Source organism: Miniopterus schreibersii (genome assembly GCF_964146895.1).
Source record: "Miniopterus schreibersii genome assembly, chromosome: 1".
Classification (NCBI taxonomy): domain Eukaryota; kingdom Metazoa; phylum Chordata; class Mammalia; order Chiroptera; family Miniopteridae; genus Miniopterus; species Miniopterus schreibersii.
In genome coordinates, this window is record NC_138101.1 from 192,828,170 (window position 1) to 192,848,830 (window position 20,661).

The 20,661-nt window shown below is 40.7% G+C and overlaps 1 protein-coding gene across 5 annotated transcripts in view; it reads right to left on the reverse strand.

The window, feature by feature from the left end:
* Positions 1 to 4,887: 4,887 nt before the first annotated feature.
* The window catches only part of RPS6KA5 (ribosomal protein S6 kinase A5), a 107,268-nt gene continuing 91,494 nt past the window's right edge, over positions 4,888 to 20,661 (reverse strand). For all 5 annotated transcript variants that reach the window (XM_081117755.1, XM_081117757.1, XM_081117756.1 and 2 more), the window contains 7 exons: positions 20,183 to 20,316; positions 19,414 to 19,507; positions 16,011 to 16,181; positions 12,283 to 12,474; positions 9,494 to 9,653; positions 8,056 to 8,219; positions 4,888 to 6,729 (listed from right to left, as the gene is read on the reverse strand). In XM_081117755.1, the coding sequence (XP_080973881.1) occupies positions 6,490 to 6,729; positions 8,056 to 8,219; positions 9,494 to 9,653; positions 12,283 to 12,474; positions 16,011 to 16,181; positions 19,414 to 19,507; positions 20,183 to 20,316 (1,155 nt within the window). In that variant the 3' untranslated portion in view covers positions 4,888 to 6,489. The remainder of the gene's footprint in view (positions 6,730 to 8,055; positions 8,220 to 9,493; positions 9,654 to 12,282; positions 12,475 to 16,010; positions 16,182 to 19,413; positions 19,508 to 20,182; positions 20,317 to 20,661) is intronic.

Here is a 20,661-nt window from a genome sequence, read left to right on the forward strand (position 1 = left end):
TAGACTGGTGAGCCAAACAGATCCAGAGACATAGAAGCACGGAACAGACTGAGGGATCGCAGAGGGAAGGCGGTGGGGCAGTGGGTGGGGAGGGATTAGTCAAAGAATTTACATGCTTATATCCATAACCTATGGACACAGACATTGGTATAGGGAAGGCCTTGGGCTGGAAGGGATCTATGGGGGGGAAAAGGGGACATCTGTAATACTTTCAACAATAAAGATAAATTTTTTTAAAAAGAAAAAGTTTTTGAAGTTTAAGTGAGTGGAGTTTGAGTATTCTGACATTCAAAAGCAAGGACACTGAAATAAAAAAAATCTGGAATACTTTGACTTTACTCAAATATCTAAAAGATATAGCAAAATCATTCAGTAAAATACTGATTATAAACAAATCTTTATCTTCCCAGCCTGTTCTTGTTTTAAAACATGTATACAATTCGACTAATGACACAAAATCCTTATACTACTTCATACATTTTAAGTGTGCTTTATACTAAATACTTTAAGAAATAATTTTCGTAGCTAGTTATTATTTAAAAATACCTTCAAAACATTTATCTTTCAAAATGTATAAAAAGTACTGATTTTAATGCGCTGCAATATATAGTCTTCACAGAAAGATTTTTATGTAAAACAATCTGCAGTTCGAAACAACTTTATTTATGTTTGCTATACATAGCATTATGAAATTTTGAAGTCTATAATGCATTTTCTTCAATATAGTTCATCTTTGCCAGGCACAAAAGCAAAGTTTCATGTGATATCTCAATTGGTGAAAAAAAAAGATTTATACATTCACTCTCATGTTGATAAAACTGTTGCATTCAATGAGTATAAATAACCAAGGATACAGCGGCGTTAAGGGAGAAAACAGGCCTCTGATTACTCAGTTAAATGGCAGAGTCAAGAGTAGCGAACTTTTCTGGTATTTCAATGGTATTATGTTTGAGAAAGAGAAATCTCCAAATGACATACTTCAGTTACATGCACAAATGAAACTGCTTCTGAGAGAAGGTTAGTTTAGGTAGGATAAGAAAAGATTTGGGAAAAGCATTCGCCAAAGAAAAATGTATGTAACACAAGAGCCTGGTGGCCCCATTAGGACAATGAGGGAAAAGGCAGAGGATTAACCTTTAGAGTAGAGATAAGAGCCATGAGAAACTCTCTGTGATCACCATTAAAACACACAGCACCTCAATGCCTATGCAAACATTGCCCAATACTGGGAAAACAGGACTCAAAGGAGGTGTCCTCTCTCTGTTAGGCTGAAATTCTGGTGGTGTCTGCAAGAAAAAAATTCACTTTGTCCCTAAGAACAAATTTCCGTTTGTAAGAGAAGATTTTCCAACCATAAAATGAATTAGGCTTCAAACAGAGTTGCTGCCAAAGAGAGGAGGGCTGGGGATGGTCTTCTCTGAAGAGCAGGTGCTAGAACTTCCTCAAAATAACCTATCCTTTCTAGCTGGTAGGGTATGTGTGATTAAAAAAAAAATAAAAATTAAGATAACATTCACTTAACATAAAATTCTCCACGTTAAGTGTACAATTCAGTCGTTTTCAGTACATTCACCATGTTGGGCAACCGCTGCTATTTATTTCCAAGTACGTGTATATGTGGTTTTCTCTTCTTTCAAACAAAATTCATGCCAGTCAAGTTTTTTGGGATATTTTTCAAACTTGTACTACTACAGAGTTCCCTTTAGACTCATCAAAAGAATGACAGTTATTGTACATTTAACCTCCCCTTCTGCCAGTATTTATAAATTGAGCAGCCAGGACAGCACCATGGCACCTAAAGTGAACTGTCAGGAAAAGCCAAATGCCTACCACAGCAACAGGTCTGTAATGAGAATTATCACGTATCCATTCCCGCAAAACAGCGCAATATTACATGAAAGTTAAAAATGAAACTGCAGCTAAGAATGTCAAGTTCCTCAGTCTTACTGGATTTTAAAACAAAAAAAAGCAAAACAAAACAACAGCAAAAATAATGCTTTTCCAATCCCCCCGCAAGCAGAAGTGCCAGAGAATAAACGGATGGCAGTCTTCGGTTCATAAGCTGAAATTCCCTTCTCTCAGTCACCACCTCCTTTTGCTCTGTCCTCTTGTGAAACGCGGGACTTCAAAATACAACCGAGAAGATGGAACCTGCTCGCTGCGGGAGGGTCGGGAACGCAGACGGAACCTTCTCTCCGTGAATTGGGAACCGCACCAAACCGTGCAGACTGTCAGCCGAGGAAGACAGGAGCGGGCTAAGGCCCATCCCAGCGCCCGCGTCCGGAGCGAAGCTGCCGTCTCAAGTACTCGCTCACCCGATCTGATCTGATCTGATCGGATCTGATTGGATCGGATCTGATCTGATCGGATCGGATCGGATCTGATCGGATCAGATCGGATCTGATGAGCTTCTCCTTAAGATGCCCTAAGCAGCGCTCTAACTAGACAACTACTACACGTCTTCCCACCTCCCCGAGCAGAAGTACAGCAGGGAAACGAAGTCTGCAGAGCTGCCACCAAGAATCCCGTCGTTTAATCCAAGTCTCCTTCTAAATACAAGCTTTTTACCACGTGGCCACAAGTAATAAGGGAAAGGAAACGACCGGCAATCAAAGGCACCTCCTTTGCGTTTGTACGAAGAAGCCAAGGCAGGTAACCTGGGAGCCACTTTGGTCTTTCTGCCTTTCAGTCCAGTGGCAGCAGAACATAAAATCCTGGCACCTGCCTAAGCCACACATTCAAGGGCGAAAAGGCGGGCACGGCCTTGGGGAAGGGAAGCCTCGCCCGCTCCCTTACCCACCAGGAGCTGGGTACACAAAGGAAAGGGCACAGAAAAAAGACTCTGAAAGCCAAGGGTCGGAAACGCTGAAGATGGGGACTGAAGCGAGGCACACTGAACGTTCTCAAGATGAAAATTGTTGCCTCTTGAACATACGCTCTCCGCCCCACATAAAAAGAATGGGAATAATTACTCTTAAGGAAAATATTCTAAGAAATGTCACAATTTGGAGTAAAGTCACTTTAGATGGAACAAAACCTTTATGTTGCTGCAGCAGTTATTTTCTTTGGGTAGATTATACATAAAATATTTACTTGATGCATACTTCCTGTTATCTTATGGTGACTTTTCCACTCTTTGAGTTTTATAATCATTCACATTTAAATTCTGAATTTCATTAGAGCCTACAACATTCATTTTAGTGCAAAATAAAAGCATCGCATAAAGATGGACATTCATGTGGGGGATATAATTAATTAAAAGCTAGAAATTGGGGTATTAATGGTGTAAGACACTTGAGGGGTCAAGTCATATATTTTAAGATTTTTCATTATGTTACAATAATTAATCTATAAGGCGACCATTTTGACATAGTGTAAGTGGTATATCAGAATTCAACCTTTTCACTTAGATGTTAAAGAATATTAGAAATGTGATAACACAAACACCCAATTATATTATCATTGGTCATTGGGAGAACACCCAAAATAATCAAGCGGTCTAAGGCACATATAGGGCCGCTAATGTAGAAATTTTCACCATTTTGAGGTACCCTGACCTTAATAAATATGACAACAACAGGTGTTTGAAATGGGGCAAGGTGAACAAGTAGACAATAAATTGTATACTTTTATAAAGTATTTGAGAACATATTTTTAAAAATGAGATACAAAAGGAATTTCCTTATTTAAAAAAGTCATGGCTATCCTAGTAAGTTTCTTTAAAATAATTTACCTTATATTTAAAATGTAGCCATTTACCTAGTTCTTGAAGAAATCAGCAGTGATATAAAAAAAAAAAAATTAAAAGGCAGTTTTTCAGGAGTAAATGAATCTGTAACTCCAAGACAAATAAGTTGAAATTAACTCAGGAAACTCGATTTTCTGTTTTAGTGGGTCAGTGATTTATTATTTGAGAGATGTTTGGAAGAATTAATGAATTTCAAAATAGCTAATTTAACTCATTCAGCCATAGGATCTGGCGCAGTAATGAGAAGAAACTGGTCTTTCAAAATTTCTGCTGTAAAGAGAATTTAATGTATATATTTGTTTTTCTTAGATCTACTTCTATTTTACTCCTAATACCAAAAGAGTCCTTCCATTGAACACTTTCACATGAAGCACTTTTCAGTTTATTTCCGATGTGACTAAGTGAAAACCTTGTGAATTTTCAAGTGCATTTCACTGCACCCAACCGAGCTGCGGCAAACCTGGCGGCCGGTGCGGTCTTCCCGGTGCTCACAGGTAGGTGAGGGTGAGGACACTCGACAAGAGGGCTCTCCTCTGAGTGCTCGCTGGCTCTTCCAAAAGCCCCCTCTGATTACTCAGGGGGGCCCGTCAGTTGATGGATTACCCTTCTCTTTCCTCCCTCCTCTTACTCTGCCTGGTGTTTTATCCATTTTGTTTTCTGCCAAGTCCTCCAGAAGAGACGGCAAGGAAAATAAATAAAATGAAACCCCTTAATTTTCAGTGTTCACAATGAGTCAATTACATCATCAATCATCATGGTGTACTGGCCGCTCTCTGCGCCGTTTTCCATTAGCAACCGAATCCTTTCAGTTCATACTTTACAACCAGCATTTTCTATGAGAATGCAGTTTTCAAATAATGACTTGAAGAGCTAACTTACACATTTCCAAAAATATTCAACATAAGCGTAGATATAAATGGAAATTTTCTTGATTGTTATAAATCTGTGCCTGATGGAATCCCATTTTGTGAATTAGCTATAATTGGTAATAAGTCACACAGCTTCCCCATCATTACTATGACCGCAGGCTAGGAGTACAAGCGACTCAATGAGAATTATGTAGCCATTTGGGCCACTGCAAAGTATAAAAAGTGATTTCCAACAATGATTGTGGACAAAAATGTGAACAAGATGCATAATATTTTGAAAATATTTTAATATTTGCCATTTTTGTTGCCTGTGCTATTAATATATACACTGATTTAGCAATAAATACACTATTACATAGAGTGCAATATTTTTAGCTGGCTGAAAACAATGCTGCATTATCCCAAGAAATGAATAAATAAATACCAAACCCAAATTCCAAACTAATGCTCCAGAGGTTATCATTAACAAAAACTAAAATAAACGTGTTGGGCATTATTTTTTTAAGCACGATTCCTGTAAACACAGCAAAGATCACCTTTCTCAGACTTAACATTTCGTGTGATGGCTTTAAAAGAAAATATAACATACAAATTCTAGCATGTCCTTTTTTGCATAGAAAACGAATTAATCATATCTGTAAATGCAGCAATCCTTCAGTGACACGTCTTCATCACATAACACTTGTTTTCTGAATGAATTCAGAACTTTTGAGCAATAAAAGTGCTCTGCGTAAGTTTATAAAATATGCTTCCTGGATTTAAAATTTAACAGGAAAATTTCCCAATAAGTCATAGCTATGGTTCTAAAATCTTATGTACATGATATCCGGCTACGGGAGGAAACGCCTCCCTGCAGGCAACACAGTGTACAAAGACGAAGCACAGTGCTGAACAGTTTCCCTTTAGGTCTCCCTCGCGAGGCTGCCCGAGCGGCCCGTTCCACTCGGTGCAAACCAAGGAGAAGGGGCTGCGAGGACCAACTGAAAGCAGATAATGGAAAAAATGGCGAAAGTACAGTACATATGCTTTCACCAGTGCACTTCATAAAATAGTTTGCTTTGTCGCCTTTTATAAAGTGCAGTATTACCTAAAACAGAGACATGTACCTTAAGGTTCCGCGATACCATTGAAACAAAGTGCGGGGAGAGAGCGGCGCAAAATGGAAACACGGGCCTCGCATGCAGCTCCGGCGGCCCAGCACGGAGCCCGGGCCGTGGGGCCTTGGAGCTTCCCTTTTACCTTTGAGAAAAAGATGAGTAATAGCAGGTTATCATCATGTAACCACAAAATAAAAACAATAAGTTAAAATCCCTTCTCAAGAGATAAGTCTATGCCACACATAAAATTCATTACAGTCTTTTTGAAAACAGACATTTTCTCCGATAGATCAGTGTTCAAAGGGTGCAAATCTCTGAAAGGCCCACATTACCCACAAGGCGAGGCAGAGGTGTCGTCGTCACAGTAGGAGCAGCTCTGGCTGGTGGACATCTGAAAGACCTGTGACTCACTCTGTAAGCAGTTCAAATCCAACCAGCCCCTAATGACATTTACAGGGGCCTCTGTTCTTTCCAGAATCGTCCCGCTGGCGTCCCGCTAGGCCGCTACACCGTGTGACCTGTGCCCATTCACAGCAACACTCTCCGTCCAGTGCTTCAGGACAGGATAACTGATAGTTTTCCTGAAAAATTCCCTAAGAGGCAGATTCCAATGAGGCCAGTGGGGCTTTTTTGTTTGCTTGTTTTTTTGGCTCATTCAGGATATTTTACTTTCTTAGAGCAGACAGTCTTTGACTTTCACGACACATGGCCTCAGGCATCGCAGAGGGAGCCAAGGTGCCAGGCTCACGGGTCACAGTCCTGCCGCTGGGCGCCGTCAGTCCGAGAACTGGAAGAGGGTGTCGGGGTTACTGCTGTCGGCGGGGTTGCCCGGCTGCAGGGTCTTTGTGGGGGTGGTCTTGCCGTGGGAATGCGAGGACGAGGAATGGGAGCTCTCGCTCGAGCTGCTGCGCGTCTCCGTGCTGGTGCTGGTCTTCTTCATTTTCCTTCTCTTGGCCAGCGGGGCCTTATCCACATTCTGGAGGCAAAACCCCTCCCTCTTGTATTTGTTAAAGGCCTGGGGAGGAAAACAAGGGAACCGGGTGAGGGCCAAGGAGTTAAGATCCCTTGGCAATTACGGGCCGGAGACAACTCTGGGTTGTTGGCCACAGCTCCAAGTTGTTAGGGAACAAAGTCCTACAAACCACTGCATCCAAACCTCCTGTGGGTAGGGAAGCTCATGGGAAGACTACTGAGGATGCTGCTTAAATAAACCAGCCAGGCTGTCCAGGAGTCATGATTCCAATACATCATTTGAAGACGTTAGCGCTGCCTCTCAATAAAATACATTGACTGACTGGAAGTTCCTGAAGACTGTCAGCAATCTAACACACCCCTCCCCACACCTAGCCCCTGGGAACCCCCATTTCTCTTACTGCTTCTGGGTCTGAGATTTAAAATTCTGACCACAAAGTCCCAACACAGAGCAGACTTAATCCATTATGGACCCCTGCTCTCCACTTCCAGTCAATGCAATCGGGTGTACCTTGGCCACTTAATACACACGGAGAAGATAAGGGCTACAAACCCCAGGCTGGCTCTAACCTCTCAGTGGCCTGTCTTTACTTTTCTTAGCCTCAAGCTCTGGCATGGCTGTGGTTGTCCCTGACAACCTTGCATCATATGTCACTGAGCAGACGTGGATCATCTGCTACAAATTCTTGCGGTTAATCTCTTTACACCTCACCACATCCTAGGTCATTAATTTTTTAATCAATTTCTGCAGCCAAAGAGGAAATGTTATTCCTTTTTTCTTAAGATAATCCCTTCAAGAGGTAATTTTATTTCTTCTTAATTCATTTACTCCTTAGACAATTATCTTAATGTATTTGCATCTGCTTGGCACAAATGTGCAGTTACTGCAGTGTAGCCTCAGCCTTCACATACACAATCAATGCCAACCACTTTACTTCTGATCTGCACGGTCTCTAGAACATACGGGGCACAAAATGGCTGTTGAATGAATGAACTTTCACAGGTGCCTTAGTTCCTAATATTGATAGTTTTTAAAGAAAATGATTTAGCTTATTTGAGAGGAAAAAAAGTTCCAGTATTATGCACATTGCTTTCATTACCTACAGAAAACCTTCAACTATTCTAGTATCAGACCTTATTTCACACACTCATTCCAAATGTCCAGGAAGGGTGTTACGTGTTAGCAGTGACTCTGGTCCCAGCGCACTTTCTGTTTATAAATGTGTTTTGATCAAGAAGGGATTTATAAAAACACACCTGACATTAAAGAACACTTGTTTTTAAATGTATTACTAAGATTGTGTCTCGGAGGTTATGAGGTGTCTGGTTCCTTTTCAAACCCCCACATGAGCGGAGCACAGGCCCTTACGTGGAAGGTGGCTTTCACGCAGGTGTGCACGGCAGCTCCTGAGGATCCCAGGATGTCGGGAGTCATCAGAGGATTGGAGGACAGCTGACTGCCGTCTTGAAGCCACTCATTGTATCTCAAGTCAGACATTTTAAGCCTTTTATTTGGATCGACTGTGAGAAGTCCTGTGGGAATAAACAAGATGTTTTTATTTTATGATCTGCCATTTCAAACAGAGTTTAAAATCGACCTCAGACATAAATCTCAATTATGTTCACATGACACGATGGTTTCTACAAGGCTTCAACCTCCTACGAAAATGATTACCCTTTCATATGTATTTAAATGCCTGGGTGAACACTGGATGCTAATGAGAAAGCCCACAATAGCCTATTTCTAGGAGGCTGGAGGCTGACTTTTCAATCAGGAGAAAATAGGCACCCCAAACAGAGACTCCCAATGGTGCCCGGGCAAACTCCGAATGAAGAAAGAGCCCCTAGACCGACTTCATTCCCTAACGACACCTTCTCTAAGTCAGGGGGTGCAGTCAGGCCTAGAGAGATGGAGACTCAGAGGAGCATTGAGGAGGTACGTAGACAAAACCCCAGCTATTACATGGTCAGGAGACAGGCAGCAGCGGAATCCCCAAGCACCATGTGCTGGCTGCTCAGGGGAAGGGCTCAGCCTCGGAGTGTGGGCACCTGGGAAGCTTCCAGAAGATGTGTCCTGGGGGAGGAGCAGAGTGGGCTCAATAAAGAGGGTGCCCAGGGACTGAGAAGAGCACATGCATGGATGTGCAGGAGCCCGAAAACTTGGCACAGCTGGGGAATCAAGTGTCCGCAGTGGCAGGACGAGGGGACGCGAAGCAGAGGCAGGAGGCCAGGTCACAAGGGCCTTGAATCCTGAACGCGCCGTGACGGGACCTGACTTGGAGTAAATGGCTCTCTGAAGGATTTTTAACAGAGGCACGAGCATGTCTGGGTGTTAGGAGGTCACTCTGCCGATCGGTGACAGACAGGTAGAGTCGGAGGAAGTGAGGCAAGGCAGGAGGATGCTGGAGGGTCTCAGGAGAGATGCGGTGACAGGGACTAAGGTGGCGGCCAAGTGAGGGGGGAAGCTGGATCCGCAGGACGCAGCCACTGGCTGTGGGAGGCAGGGAGCTGGCAGGTGCCCTGCTCCTCGGCCGTGCTAAAGAGAGGCAGGAGAGGCACACATGGGGAGAGGGGAGTAAAAGCACAGACGGGGCTGGAGGTGTGGGGCTGGGGCGCTGGCGGCGGCGCTAGGCCCTGCGGAGGCTGCAGACGGGTTACAGAGGGAGCATGTTGGGGAAGAGGCGCCACACGGTGGCCTAGGCCTGCGGAGCGCCAGGGTTTCTTGGCGACTACCAAGCCCGCCTAAGGGCAGGACTCCACGTCTGTCTGCCCAGAGTGTGACCCGCACCACCTCCCTGGGGTCTTACCTTGGATCAAATCTTTAGCCTCTTGGGATACGTTCTTCCAGGCTTCTCCTTCAAAGGAGAAATCTCCCTTTTTAATTTTCTTCATGATTTCCACTGCGCTGGTGCAAGTCAAACTTTGGTCCTGAGACTGGAACGGAACTTGCCCGGACAACATTGTATACTGTCGGGGAAAAAGCGACAAAGGATGGTTCCTTCTCCAGCTTATTACGACCGGCATTACTGGTGTGAAAGGCTGCGACTGCTGTCGCTGAAACAGCAACACATTCCCAAGGCTTGTGAATAAAGAGGAGCGGCTTATTATGTCGAGATGTAAAACCATTTGTATAACTTATTCAGAACAAGAAGAATAAAAAGGGGTAATCCAACTATTTCAAAAAGATGCTATGAAGGTTAACAGGAAATTTAAAGACAGCAGAACCCTGAATAGCTATTTTTCTATGCAATTCCATGTCCTTTCCTTGGGACACTAACTATGGATAAGAACTTAAAAAATTTTTTATTTAGGCTTCTTCATTTTGTTTGTAATTATCCCAATTTAATTTTGTTTTTCTTATCGCTGTGTTAAGTACAATAAACGCTCTACAGTCACCTTACTTCATTGTAGCCACATGCCTGAAAATTTACATGAAAGGTTTTGTCCTTTAAAAAGTCAACAGAGCCCTGGTCAGGCAGTCAGTTGGCTGGAGCATCATCCTGATGCGCCAAGGTTGTGGGTTCGATCCCTGGTCAGGGCACATGCAAGAATCAACCAATGAACCCATAAATAAGTGAAACAACAAACTGATCCATCCCTCCCCCCTCCCCCCTCCCCCCATCCCATTTCTCTAAAAACTTGACAATCAGATCTAGAGGGAAGCTCGGCTTCTGTCCATACCATCACACAAAGTTGTTTCCATAGAGACGGCATTCAGAAGCTCTAAAATACCTGCCTGCATGTCTAAGATGATATTTTAGAACCTTAAAAAGGATGGTGGTTATAACTGGCTTATATTTAAAGTAAGGGCTCTTTTACAAGGGGTGATCTTAGATTATTACAAAAAATGAAAGGCTCTTTTCTTTTTTATGAGAGTGCTACTAATGTTTAAGTCCTTAAATAAAACTCTCAAATCTATAGAAGTTAGCTGTTTATTTTTATTTTAAAAATCTGATTCATAAATGTGTAATTTTAGTTTGAAAATTATAAAGGAAGACTTAGAATTACCGAAATGAAAACTATATAAAACTTAAACTAAAAGAGGAACCATCCTGCAGGGACACCTGGCTAGCCATTAGGGGAAAACAAGCTGACACCAAAATAAACTCCAGATGGAGTGCTGATTAAAGTATAAAAATAAAATATAATTCTAGAGGAGAATTTAGGAGGATATTTTTATAATCTCGGGTTGGGGTGGGATAGAGTGACAATCTGAGTCAAAGCAGGTTCCATAAATGAACATAGAAATAAAAAAAACACCCCACCTTTGTATTTGAATCCCTCTGAAAACAAAATTAAAATCCCATATTACTACAAAGTTGTGAAACAAATGACAAAACAGAAAACATTTCCAATATTAATGGCAGATAAAGGATTAAAATCCGTAACAGAGCTTTAAAATCCAATGAGAAAAATTTCCCATGGGAAAGTGGGCAAAGCTCATACACAGCAATTCTTAAAAGAAAAATACAAACTTCCAGATACATGACAAGATGCTCAGACAATATTCATCAAAGAAATGCATGTAAACGACAACAGCAGGAAATAATGTTAAGACTGAAATCGACAGTCTTCCTTGTATTTGCATACAGTTCGTGAGAACGTGATATGGAAAACCTTCTAGGAGGAAATCCAGGCACAGATTTCAAAATAAAGATGTGCATCGCCTTCTCCAGGAAATCTACTCTAAACAAACAGTGAGAGCAGTGTAAGCACATATGTAAAACATATGCATTTGCATTGTTTAAAATGAGTGAAAAACTGGAAAATACTCACTTCTCATTAGGAAATAGTTAAACTTTTCAGACTCAAACTACGTATATACTATAATCTCATCTAAAAACACCCAAATATATATGCATGTCTGTATAAAAACTTACAGAAAGACATAAGGAGGGTGGGGGCCGGGAGTTGGAGGGAGAGCTTGCACAGCTTCGTCTCTGTATGATGAGATTACTAATGATCTCACTTTTTTCTTCTCTCTACACTGTCTGAAAATTTCTCCCTAAGATTATGCATTACAAATTATATGCATAAAAAGTAAGGCTAGTTGAGAAAAAACGCGCCAAGATCTTGTTAGCTTAATGTTACGTTTCTGATCACCGCAGCCAAGAACATTTTACGAAAAACATGTTGACTGTGATTACTATCAGTTACTATAAACATTTCTAATTTTATCTATTAATTTGTTAATTTCTCCTAAATGATATTCTTTAATTACATTTTTAGTCTCAAAATCTCAAAGAATATATTTTTAATATTTTTCTATTGAGTCACTTTACTATTTTCACATTACATCTAATATGCATATATTTTGAAAATACACTATTCTTTTAAAAAAAACACACGTAACTCTTTTATTCACATAAAACACAGCTGCTTTAAATATTTCAAAATAAACCAAAATAAAAATTCCTAAATTTTCTCCAATGCAAATTTTAAGAAAAGGAAACAGTCTTCTGTCAGGCCTCTAACTGAAAAGAAACCAACTTGCCAATTTTTTCATGAATATAGGAAAACCAGCAGAGAGAGAGAGACAGGTATGGACGGCATCCAGAAACTGACTAGGTTCAATGGCTCTACTGAATGAACTCACCAAGATGACGCCCAGGCTCCAGAGGTCGCAGGACTCATCGTAGCCGTTATGGTTCAAGAGCTCCGGGGCGGCGAAGTGAAGGGTGAAGCACGGGGTCTTGAGAGGCTGGTTATCTGGCGGCTTTAAGCGTGCAAACCCGAAATCAATTACCTTAATTTCCAAATTGTCATTTTCATCAGTGAACAATAAATTCTGCAAGATACAAACACATCAGTCTCACTAAAATGTCATGGGACTTGTGATGCATTCATGTAAATTGCATGTTGATACTGGATTCAGACACAGAGAGGGTCTGATGGGGAGGGTCCGAGAGCTGGACATCATTGCACTATTGTTCTTTGCTTTGTAACTTTTTGTGTTACTTCAGTTTTACAATGTCACGTGGAACGTCTGTCGACTGCATCATGTCTGGTCTGATGTCGGAGCCGTTGTCCAGTTGTCTAGACTTTTCCAGAACCCTAACTACAGCGTTTGCGGTCCACTTCCTCCACCGACCTCCCTCCCAAGATGCTCATGTGAGCCTCTCTGTTCAGACTCTGCCCAACAGTGCACCAAACTGAAGTTAGGACTCTTTATATTTTCTCTTAGCAGTATTTATATTTCCTTCCTGGCACGTATTGCCTCTGCATTATTAGTTCAGTGTCTTCATCCCCACTAGACCTTCATTCCAGGGTAGGGATCTGTGTCCCCCTTATTTATGACTCCGTCCCGAGGGTCCGGCATGGTCAAACAGTAGGCGCTTTGATAATTATGTGTCCAATGAATGGAGTCACAAATAAATAGTTATTTAAGACCCATTATAACATACCAAAGAAGACATGGTGGAGACATACATTTCAGAACTATTTTCTCCAAAACAGTTAAACATTCCTGATGCTCATGAATATTATACCTCAGTTATTCAGAAAACACTGTTATTCTGAATCATTCATCCACTAAGGCTTCTCAATCACGAAGGTTTTACTCTACTGCTTTTTATATTTATTACATCCTTAATAAATGCTAACTGTACTGAGGCACAAATCATCATTTTTATCAGCACATCAAGCTAGTACCCACAGTATGTAAACCTGACTACAGTATTGTCTTTAGACAATAACAAGGCCTGTTATACCTGTAATGTTCATTCAATTACTCCCCAGCTCTGTAACATCATTTGTTTTGTTAATATTATTCTAACTGAAGTAAAAAACATCATAGAAGGTGCCATTGATACAAAGAAGAAAAATCTCCTAAGCCTTTTATTCAGAAGTTAAAAGTAAGTAAAGTGGGAAGAAAAACAAAAAAAATTAACTGAGAAGTTTGAAAGAATTTTCTATCATATAATGCTTAATTGTGAATTTGAGATGGAATTAAAATATGAATATAATTAAGTGTAAGGTTTCACCACAACTGAAGTCACAGGTGGGGGTCCAGGGACTTGTACTTGGGAGACATCTTTCAGCAAAGGGCTCCTGAGCTCCTCCACAGGGCACTACATGCAGAGCAGTGAGCCAAGCACACCTGGACCCTGGTCATTGAGCCTATTAGATCTTTGAAAATGACTTCAGTTTATTCCTTATTAAGAATGGCAATGGACTTCCTTGACCTTACCCCTAGAAGTGGAGGGGATGCAGCACTCCCCTCTCCTCGCCTCTCCTCTCCCAAGTCTAAGTGGAGTGGGCTGTCAACTGTCAGGAACGGGCGGGAGTAATAATTCAATCTCCTCGTATCCGCGTCTCAAGCTCTGCCTGAAACTAAGTTGATGTAATTTTTCTTAATCTTTTAAGACTATGGGAACCAGTTTCAAAAATACAAAGCAGCTTACTAAGGATGTCAGCCAGCTTCTAAACTTACCAGATTCTCACCTAGAATTCAGGGTTTTGCCTATGCAGAAAATGAGTGCCGCATACATAAATATCATCAACAGATACAGAATCATATCTTAAAATGCTATATCACTGGGGAAAGGATTAAATTTTTGGTTTGGAAATAATATACTCTGCCATTTAAAAGTCGAAGTGAAAGCTCTTTTATCACAAAAATGTTAGTACAAAGGTACATTTTTGGTTCTCCAAAAAATAATTTTGATTTAGAATTACAATTGTAGTAGAATGTTCTAAACAATCTGACAAGTCTTCATTTCAAATGACTATGTGAGAGAAAAGTTTTATAACATATAAGAAGAATTAAGTGTCAGTAAAATAGGAAGGCAAACTAAATCCACTGGAGGGGACAGCTGCATCGTTTGAGACTCATGAGATGACAGATGGCCAGTTATCAAAGAATAAAACATGTGAAAACGAATTCTATACAGTCATGGAACAGATCTTTTCAATTAAAAAAATTACATGCTTGTTCCTTGTCTATCAAGAAAACATTTAAGGGGTGTGCTTTCACACTTAAAAATAGACAGCTAATCTCCAATGCACAGAGCAGCAGATTGTCAGTGGGCGTCCTGGAGGCGCGTGAGAACTCTGATGAAGAAAGCAGAGGGGCAGCTATCACAGTCACAAGTTCACAAAACAAATTCATTTTTGATTAACCACTAGTGCGATGAATAACAGTAATATCAAATGCAGAGCCTGGCCCTGGCCAGTGTGGCTCGGTTGGTTGGAGTGCCATCCCATGCACCGAAAGGTCTCGGATTCAATTCTCAGTCAGGGTGCGCACGGGAGGCAGCCGATCAATGTTTCTTTCTCTCTTCCCCTCTCTCTAAAAATCAGTGAACATGTCTTTGGGTAAGGATTGAAAAAACAAACACACACACTAAAGTTTAAACACTTTAGGAATTGTTCAATTACATTTGAATGCACACAGTTCCATTTTGAAAAGCATCTCTTCCTGTCCAGAATCCAAGGGACTTAAATAAGAGGCAAAAATGGTGCTCTGTGAAAAACATTCTTTTGTGACTTTAACACAAAAATAAACACCAAATAAATTATTTTAAATATACTTGAAAATGCATTATGATCACATGGGTAATAAAACATGATGTTCTACTTTAAAGAGGAAATACGTATAATTTTGCATATAGAAAGGATGATTCATTGCTATTCTTTTATAAATTATTGGGTTTTGCTTTTAAATTTTCATTTTTATTTTGGTGATTTTCTAAAAGGGAAGAACTTTCTTATTTTTGATATTAAAAAGGGATCATTCTAGAGTTAAAACCTTAACCTTTCAAAGAAGAAATATGTAAAAAAGCTGCTACTTGTGCAGTGCTACAGTTCTATAAATATTACAGTACATGAGCAAAGGAGAGCACATATAAGGATGGTGTACCTAATTAAATAAGACAATTCTTTACATTTTGATATTTAGAACTGAATTATATATGTTCCTACTCATGAGCTAATCGATTTGATTACAAATGTGAAAAATGAGCTTTCAAAATACACCATTTAAAAAAACCCTCTAAAATGGTATACATATAGAAGGGATATTATTTTCTGCTACAAAAATTTCCATTGCTATTTTTAGTCCACAACTGTTGCATAAAGTATTTCTTCCATAAAAGGCTCTCACACTTATAAATATAACCTCAAGATGATCAGCGGGCAAAAAAAAAAAAAAAAAAAAAAGACAAGTTTATTTTAGACTGAGATAGAGAAGAAAAAAAATCCAAGAATCATGATATTCCCAGGTATCCATTTAGCAGAAAGCCCTGCAAGTGAAGGAGCCCACTCGTATTTGGGGGATAGTCAGTAACGAGGCTGGACGGGGTGAGGAGACGTGCTCTTTGGTACCTCGGGTTTCAGGTCTCGGTGCACCACTCCCACGTCGTGCATGTGGCTCACGGCTGAGACGAGCTTCCGCATGATGTAGCTGGCCTCGGTCTCGCTGAAGTGCTGCTTTTTCTTAATGCGTTCAAACAGCTCTCCCCCGTTCAGAAGTTCCATCACGAGAAAAGTGTGAAGCTAGGGCAGGAAGAGGAAGGTGGAGGGCCTCAGTGAAGAAGTTTATGAACATATAAAACATTTATTGACTGTTAACTATCACCAATAAATTTAAATAGTCCCTTGTTAAAATCAGCAGCAGCAATCCTTGCATTTTAGAGGAGCGAGCTGCAGGAGACCGTGGCTTTTTTAGAATTCTATTTTGGTAACGGAAAATTTCAAGTACCGCAGTGCAGCCTTTATATATTCTTTTCTTTCATTTGAATTCCATTCCAACTCTATCAGGTTTACATACCTTTCTTGTTAAAGTGTGACCTAGTACTGATAGTGTGAAACTGGCTGCTTTAAATCACATACAGGATTACTGATGGTTACTTTTTTAAAAGGCCCTGTTTTGTGATGCCCTCCTGTTAGGGCTTAACAGGTAAGTTTCAGGGCTCCTGTCAATACCCATGGCAAATATCCATAACTCATTGTAGATTTTTGTTTTTTAAAATAACTGCTTTAGATCCCAATAGCGTTATCTTAACTAGTTTACTCAGTTATATACTTACTATGCTTTCCAGACATTTCCATAAAGGAAATAACATAGCTATCAAAAAACAAAGGAATTATATTAGCTCTCAAATGAACACAAATGGTTTTAAAAAGTATATCAAATCAATATTCAGATTCAGGTGCCATGCATTATAGCACCAATGTCACTCAAAAGGCAAAACAGAGTATGTTTCCCTTTGAATTAGCAAAATCCAGAAAACCTGCTTCATAAAAAAGACAATTATAAATACATCGTCCTGCACCTATTAGGCAAATTGTAAAGGGCGAACAACCCTTTTAGTAAGAAGAGAACTGCTCTCAGGCTACTAGCGATCAAGCCAATTTGAGTTTCTACATCAGACAAATAAGGTCAAAGTTGAAGATCTGTTACAAGTACATGCCTGTGAGCTTTTAAAAAAATGGAGGGCAATGCCTATCCTATAGTGGTTTAAAAGATAGGTATTAGAGTCAAACCTGGATCTGAATGTCAGTTCTCTTACTTACATCAGTGGGGATATTATTTTAACCTTAGGATCCTTATAAATAAAATGCAGATACTGAGAAATTTTTATGTGGTAGCTTGAACAATGGCCCTCCAAAGATGCCCATATTCTACTCCCCAGAACACGTGGATGTTACCTTACAATGGTAAAGGGACTCTGCAGTTGTGATTAAGGATCTGGAGATGGGGAGACTATCTCAGTCATCCATCAGAGCCAACAGTGTGACGTGGGGTATGGAAACAGGAGATGGAAGTGAGGCACAGAGGATTACAAGCCAGGAATGCGGGCAGTCTCTGGAGGCTGAGAAAAGCATTCGAATGGACCGTCCCTTAGGGCCTCCAGAAGGAACCAGCCCTGCTGACACCCTATCTTTACACCATTGAGATGATTTTGGACTTCCGATCTTCAGACTGTGGGATGGTAAGCTTGTTTTAGGTTTGTGGTCATTTGTCACAGCAGCAATAGGAAACTAACAGAGTAGTAAAGCATGAATCCTGGTCAACAAAATGAACTATACTGTAGCACAGTCAACGGATGAAGTCCTGCCCTCAATCGATTTCACCCAGTAGTTGAAAACAAGATTATGGATGAGCTAGACAACTATCACCATCATGGGTAAAACAGCCCAAGATATCAACTGTATATCAGAATGATGATATATTTATATTAGTACCTATAGGATTATACCATGACATAATTGATTCTAGTAACTCTTGAGTATAAAAATAGCATATAATAAATATAACTTGTGATGTAAAACATTGGGGATGCAGTTCCTGAGATCTGACCTCAGCCTGAAGGTCAGAGATTGAATGTCTTTGCTGGGATGTGGCTGGGGGACAGCTGCAAAACCACAGAGCTGGGCGCTGAAGGCCATTGACCAATCCTGATTGACATTGTCCAGGCTCTTCCTAAGCTCCTCCAGTGGACAGGGGACTCATTACCTACACTTTAGTTGACTAGCCCAATTAGGGGAAGGCAGTAGAGGAGCAGGAAGAGCATTTCCTACTGAGTTCTTGCTACTAAGATGTTCCTTTTCTGGCTATGAGAACCAAAGAGCAAGAAGATGATGAGATTAGTTTTGCTTACCCACCTGATGTGAAAACCAGGCTGTTTCTGCCTCCCCTAGGGCAGTAGAGTAAAGTAATTAAAAGCCTGCTTGGGTTTTAAGTTGGGCTGCTTGGGTTCAGATCCCAGCATTAGCACTTACCAACTGTGAGACCCTGTTACTTAACTTCTGTGAGTTTCAGTTTCCTTACCTCATAGAACTGCTGGAAAGACTAAATAAGATAACCCTCGTAGAGTGGTGCAGTGCCTGGACCACAGGAGGCATGACAGGAACAGCAGCAGTTCTCACAGTTATGCTGCTGCGGCTGCCTGTTTCACTGGGATGTATCAGTCTGGGTGCAGCACTCGGGGAAATTTCAATGTGGTAGAGAAGTGGGCCATAGACCCTTCGGAATCTGTTTCTTCTTGGTAAAACCATGATTGGTTTTAGCTCTGTGCCCAGCATGCGGTCTTGAACAGGGCTGTGTCATCCCACCCAGCCCCCGAGGAAAAGACAAACGTCATGGAGCAATTTCCCTCACGAGGATGGCAGTGGAGGAACTGCGGAGGAACAGGGACCTGACACAGTGGCGCTCCTCTTGTATCCTAAGTCACATGTGTCAGTGTTAGGTTTCCGTTAAAAATCAGGTCTGGGAGTAGCAGAGGGGGCAACATGGCATGGCCCGCGGCCGGAGCAGAAATTGCCACCTGGAGTAGGCAGGTGAAAGGGAGGGATCTTTGCCTTTCTGCTTCCTTCCTGACCTTTAGTTCGCTAATTAGGTTCAAGGTTCTCTACGTTCTATTCTAGAAGTAGAAGGAAAGTTGAACATTCCTGAGTCCTGAGAGGTCTGAGCGATTAAGCTCCAGTGGCTGCAGCTGAACTGGTAATAAGCACAGCGAAGCTGGTGGCAGTGGCCCTGGGCTCCAGCCCCTCTGTTCCCCTCCCATGTCACCTATGGCTGCCGCTGAAGGAGAAACACAGAAGTTAAAGGATGCACTGATTTTGGGGGTGGTTAAGACTGTGTGTGGAGGGTTTCTCTGCCCTCTGTAGCAGCTGGGTGACGTTGCACATTAACTCTGACCCAGTAGCACCAACAAAACTGGTAAAAAAAGATAGAAACTTGGAATGTGAATTAGTATGCACAGAAAAAAAAAAAGTGGACTACCTGATCATGAAAAACTTCGTGCAATTTCACAATATTGGGGTGTCCTTCACAGAGCTTCAGAGCTGTTATTTCTTTCTGAGTATTGGCTTCCATCCTGTGAGATGGAACAGTTAGTCTCTACAAACCTCTTCGCCAAGTGTTTGTCAGTATCGCCCCAACCCTCATTTTGTTTTTATTTACAGTGTATTCAGAATATAAGCGTCAAAAGATGAGAAGTTTCCATGAAAGTAATGAGTCATACCACCCACCAGAACAAGTAATGCATTATTCTTGAGAAAAGATAGTTTCTGAGTCAGAAAACAGCTAATCACACAAAGAGATGGATGCCCTACTTGCCTGACAATTTGGTAATAAGAATATATATAAATATGAAGTTAAAAATTAGTTACCAAAACAACTAGCTGGTTCTCAAAGCTACCAGTAGGTTGCTAAACAATTTTTTAAAGTATTTCAAATATACAATGAGTAGAAATGACAAGAGCTGCTGAACTCACTAAGCCAGTCTGATGAAATATCACTGCCACAGGAGTTTTCTCATGATAAAGTCAAAGCATATCCTACTATGATTTATGTCTGAAATGGGTTACTTTATCTGAAAATATCTATTAGAGTTAGAAGTAGAAAGGATCAACTGATGAGCCGAATGGCTAACCCTGTGGGTAACAAGCCTTACAGTATACCAATGATTTTCTTTTAAATAAAAATCTTAATTCACAGAACCCATTGACTAGGATGAATACATGAGAGAGGCTGCCAGAAATGGCCATACCTTTTGCTGATTATTTTGACTGCGAACGCTTGGTTACTTTTTTTGTGTATGCACTTGCGACAAATTGAAAAACTTCCTTCTCCCAGTGGTTTGTCTTTCAGATCGAGCTCATAGTGCTGGTAGAATGGAGAGTCCTGATAAGAAACCAACATCACTTCACTTAAGAAAGTATCAGTAATACACATGGGGTAAATAAAACTGCAATAATAGGACATTAGTAATGTTAATAAATGTAAATGGAATACATTTATAATCTAAAATTCATCTTACTTTAGCTCATTTCTACGTTCATCTATATCATTTATTTAACTTACATAATTTTCTATCATCGTAAAAAGGAGCTTATTCACATTGATATTAGTAATTCTCTAGGGAAATATTGGTATTTCCATTTATTCATTTCTTAAAATCACATCTTGGTAGAATGGTACGTCTCTTAAATTTACTGGACTTAAGAATGTCAATCAGTATTAGTATTT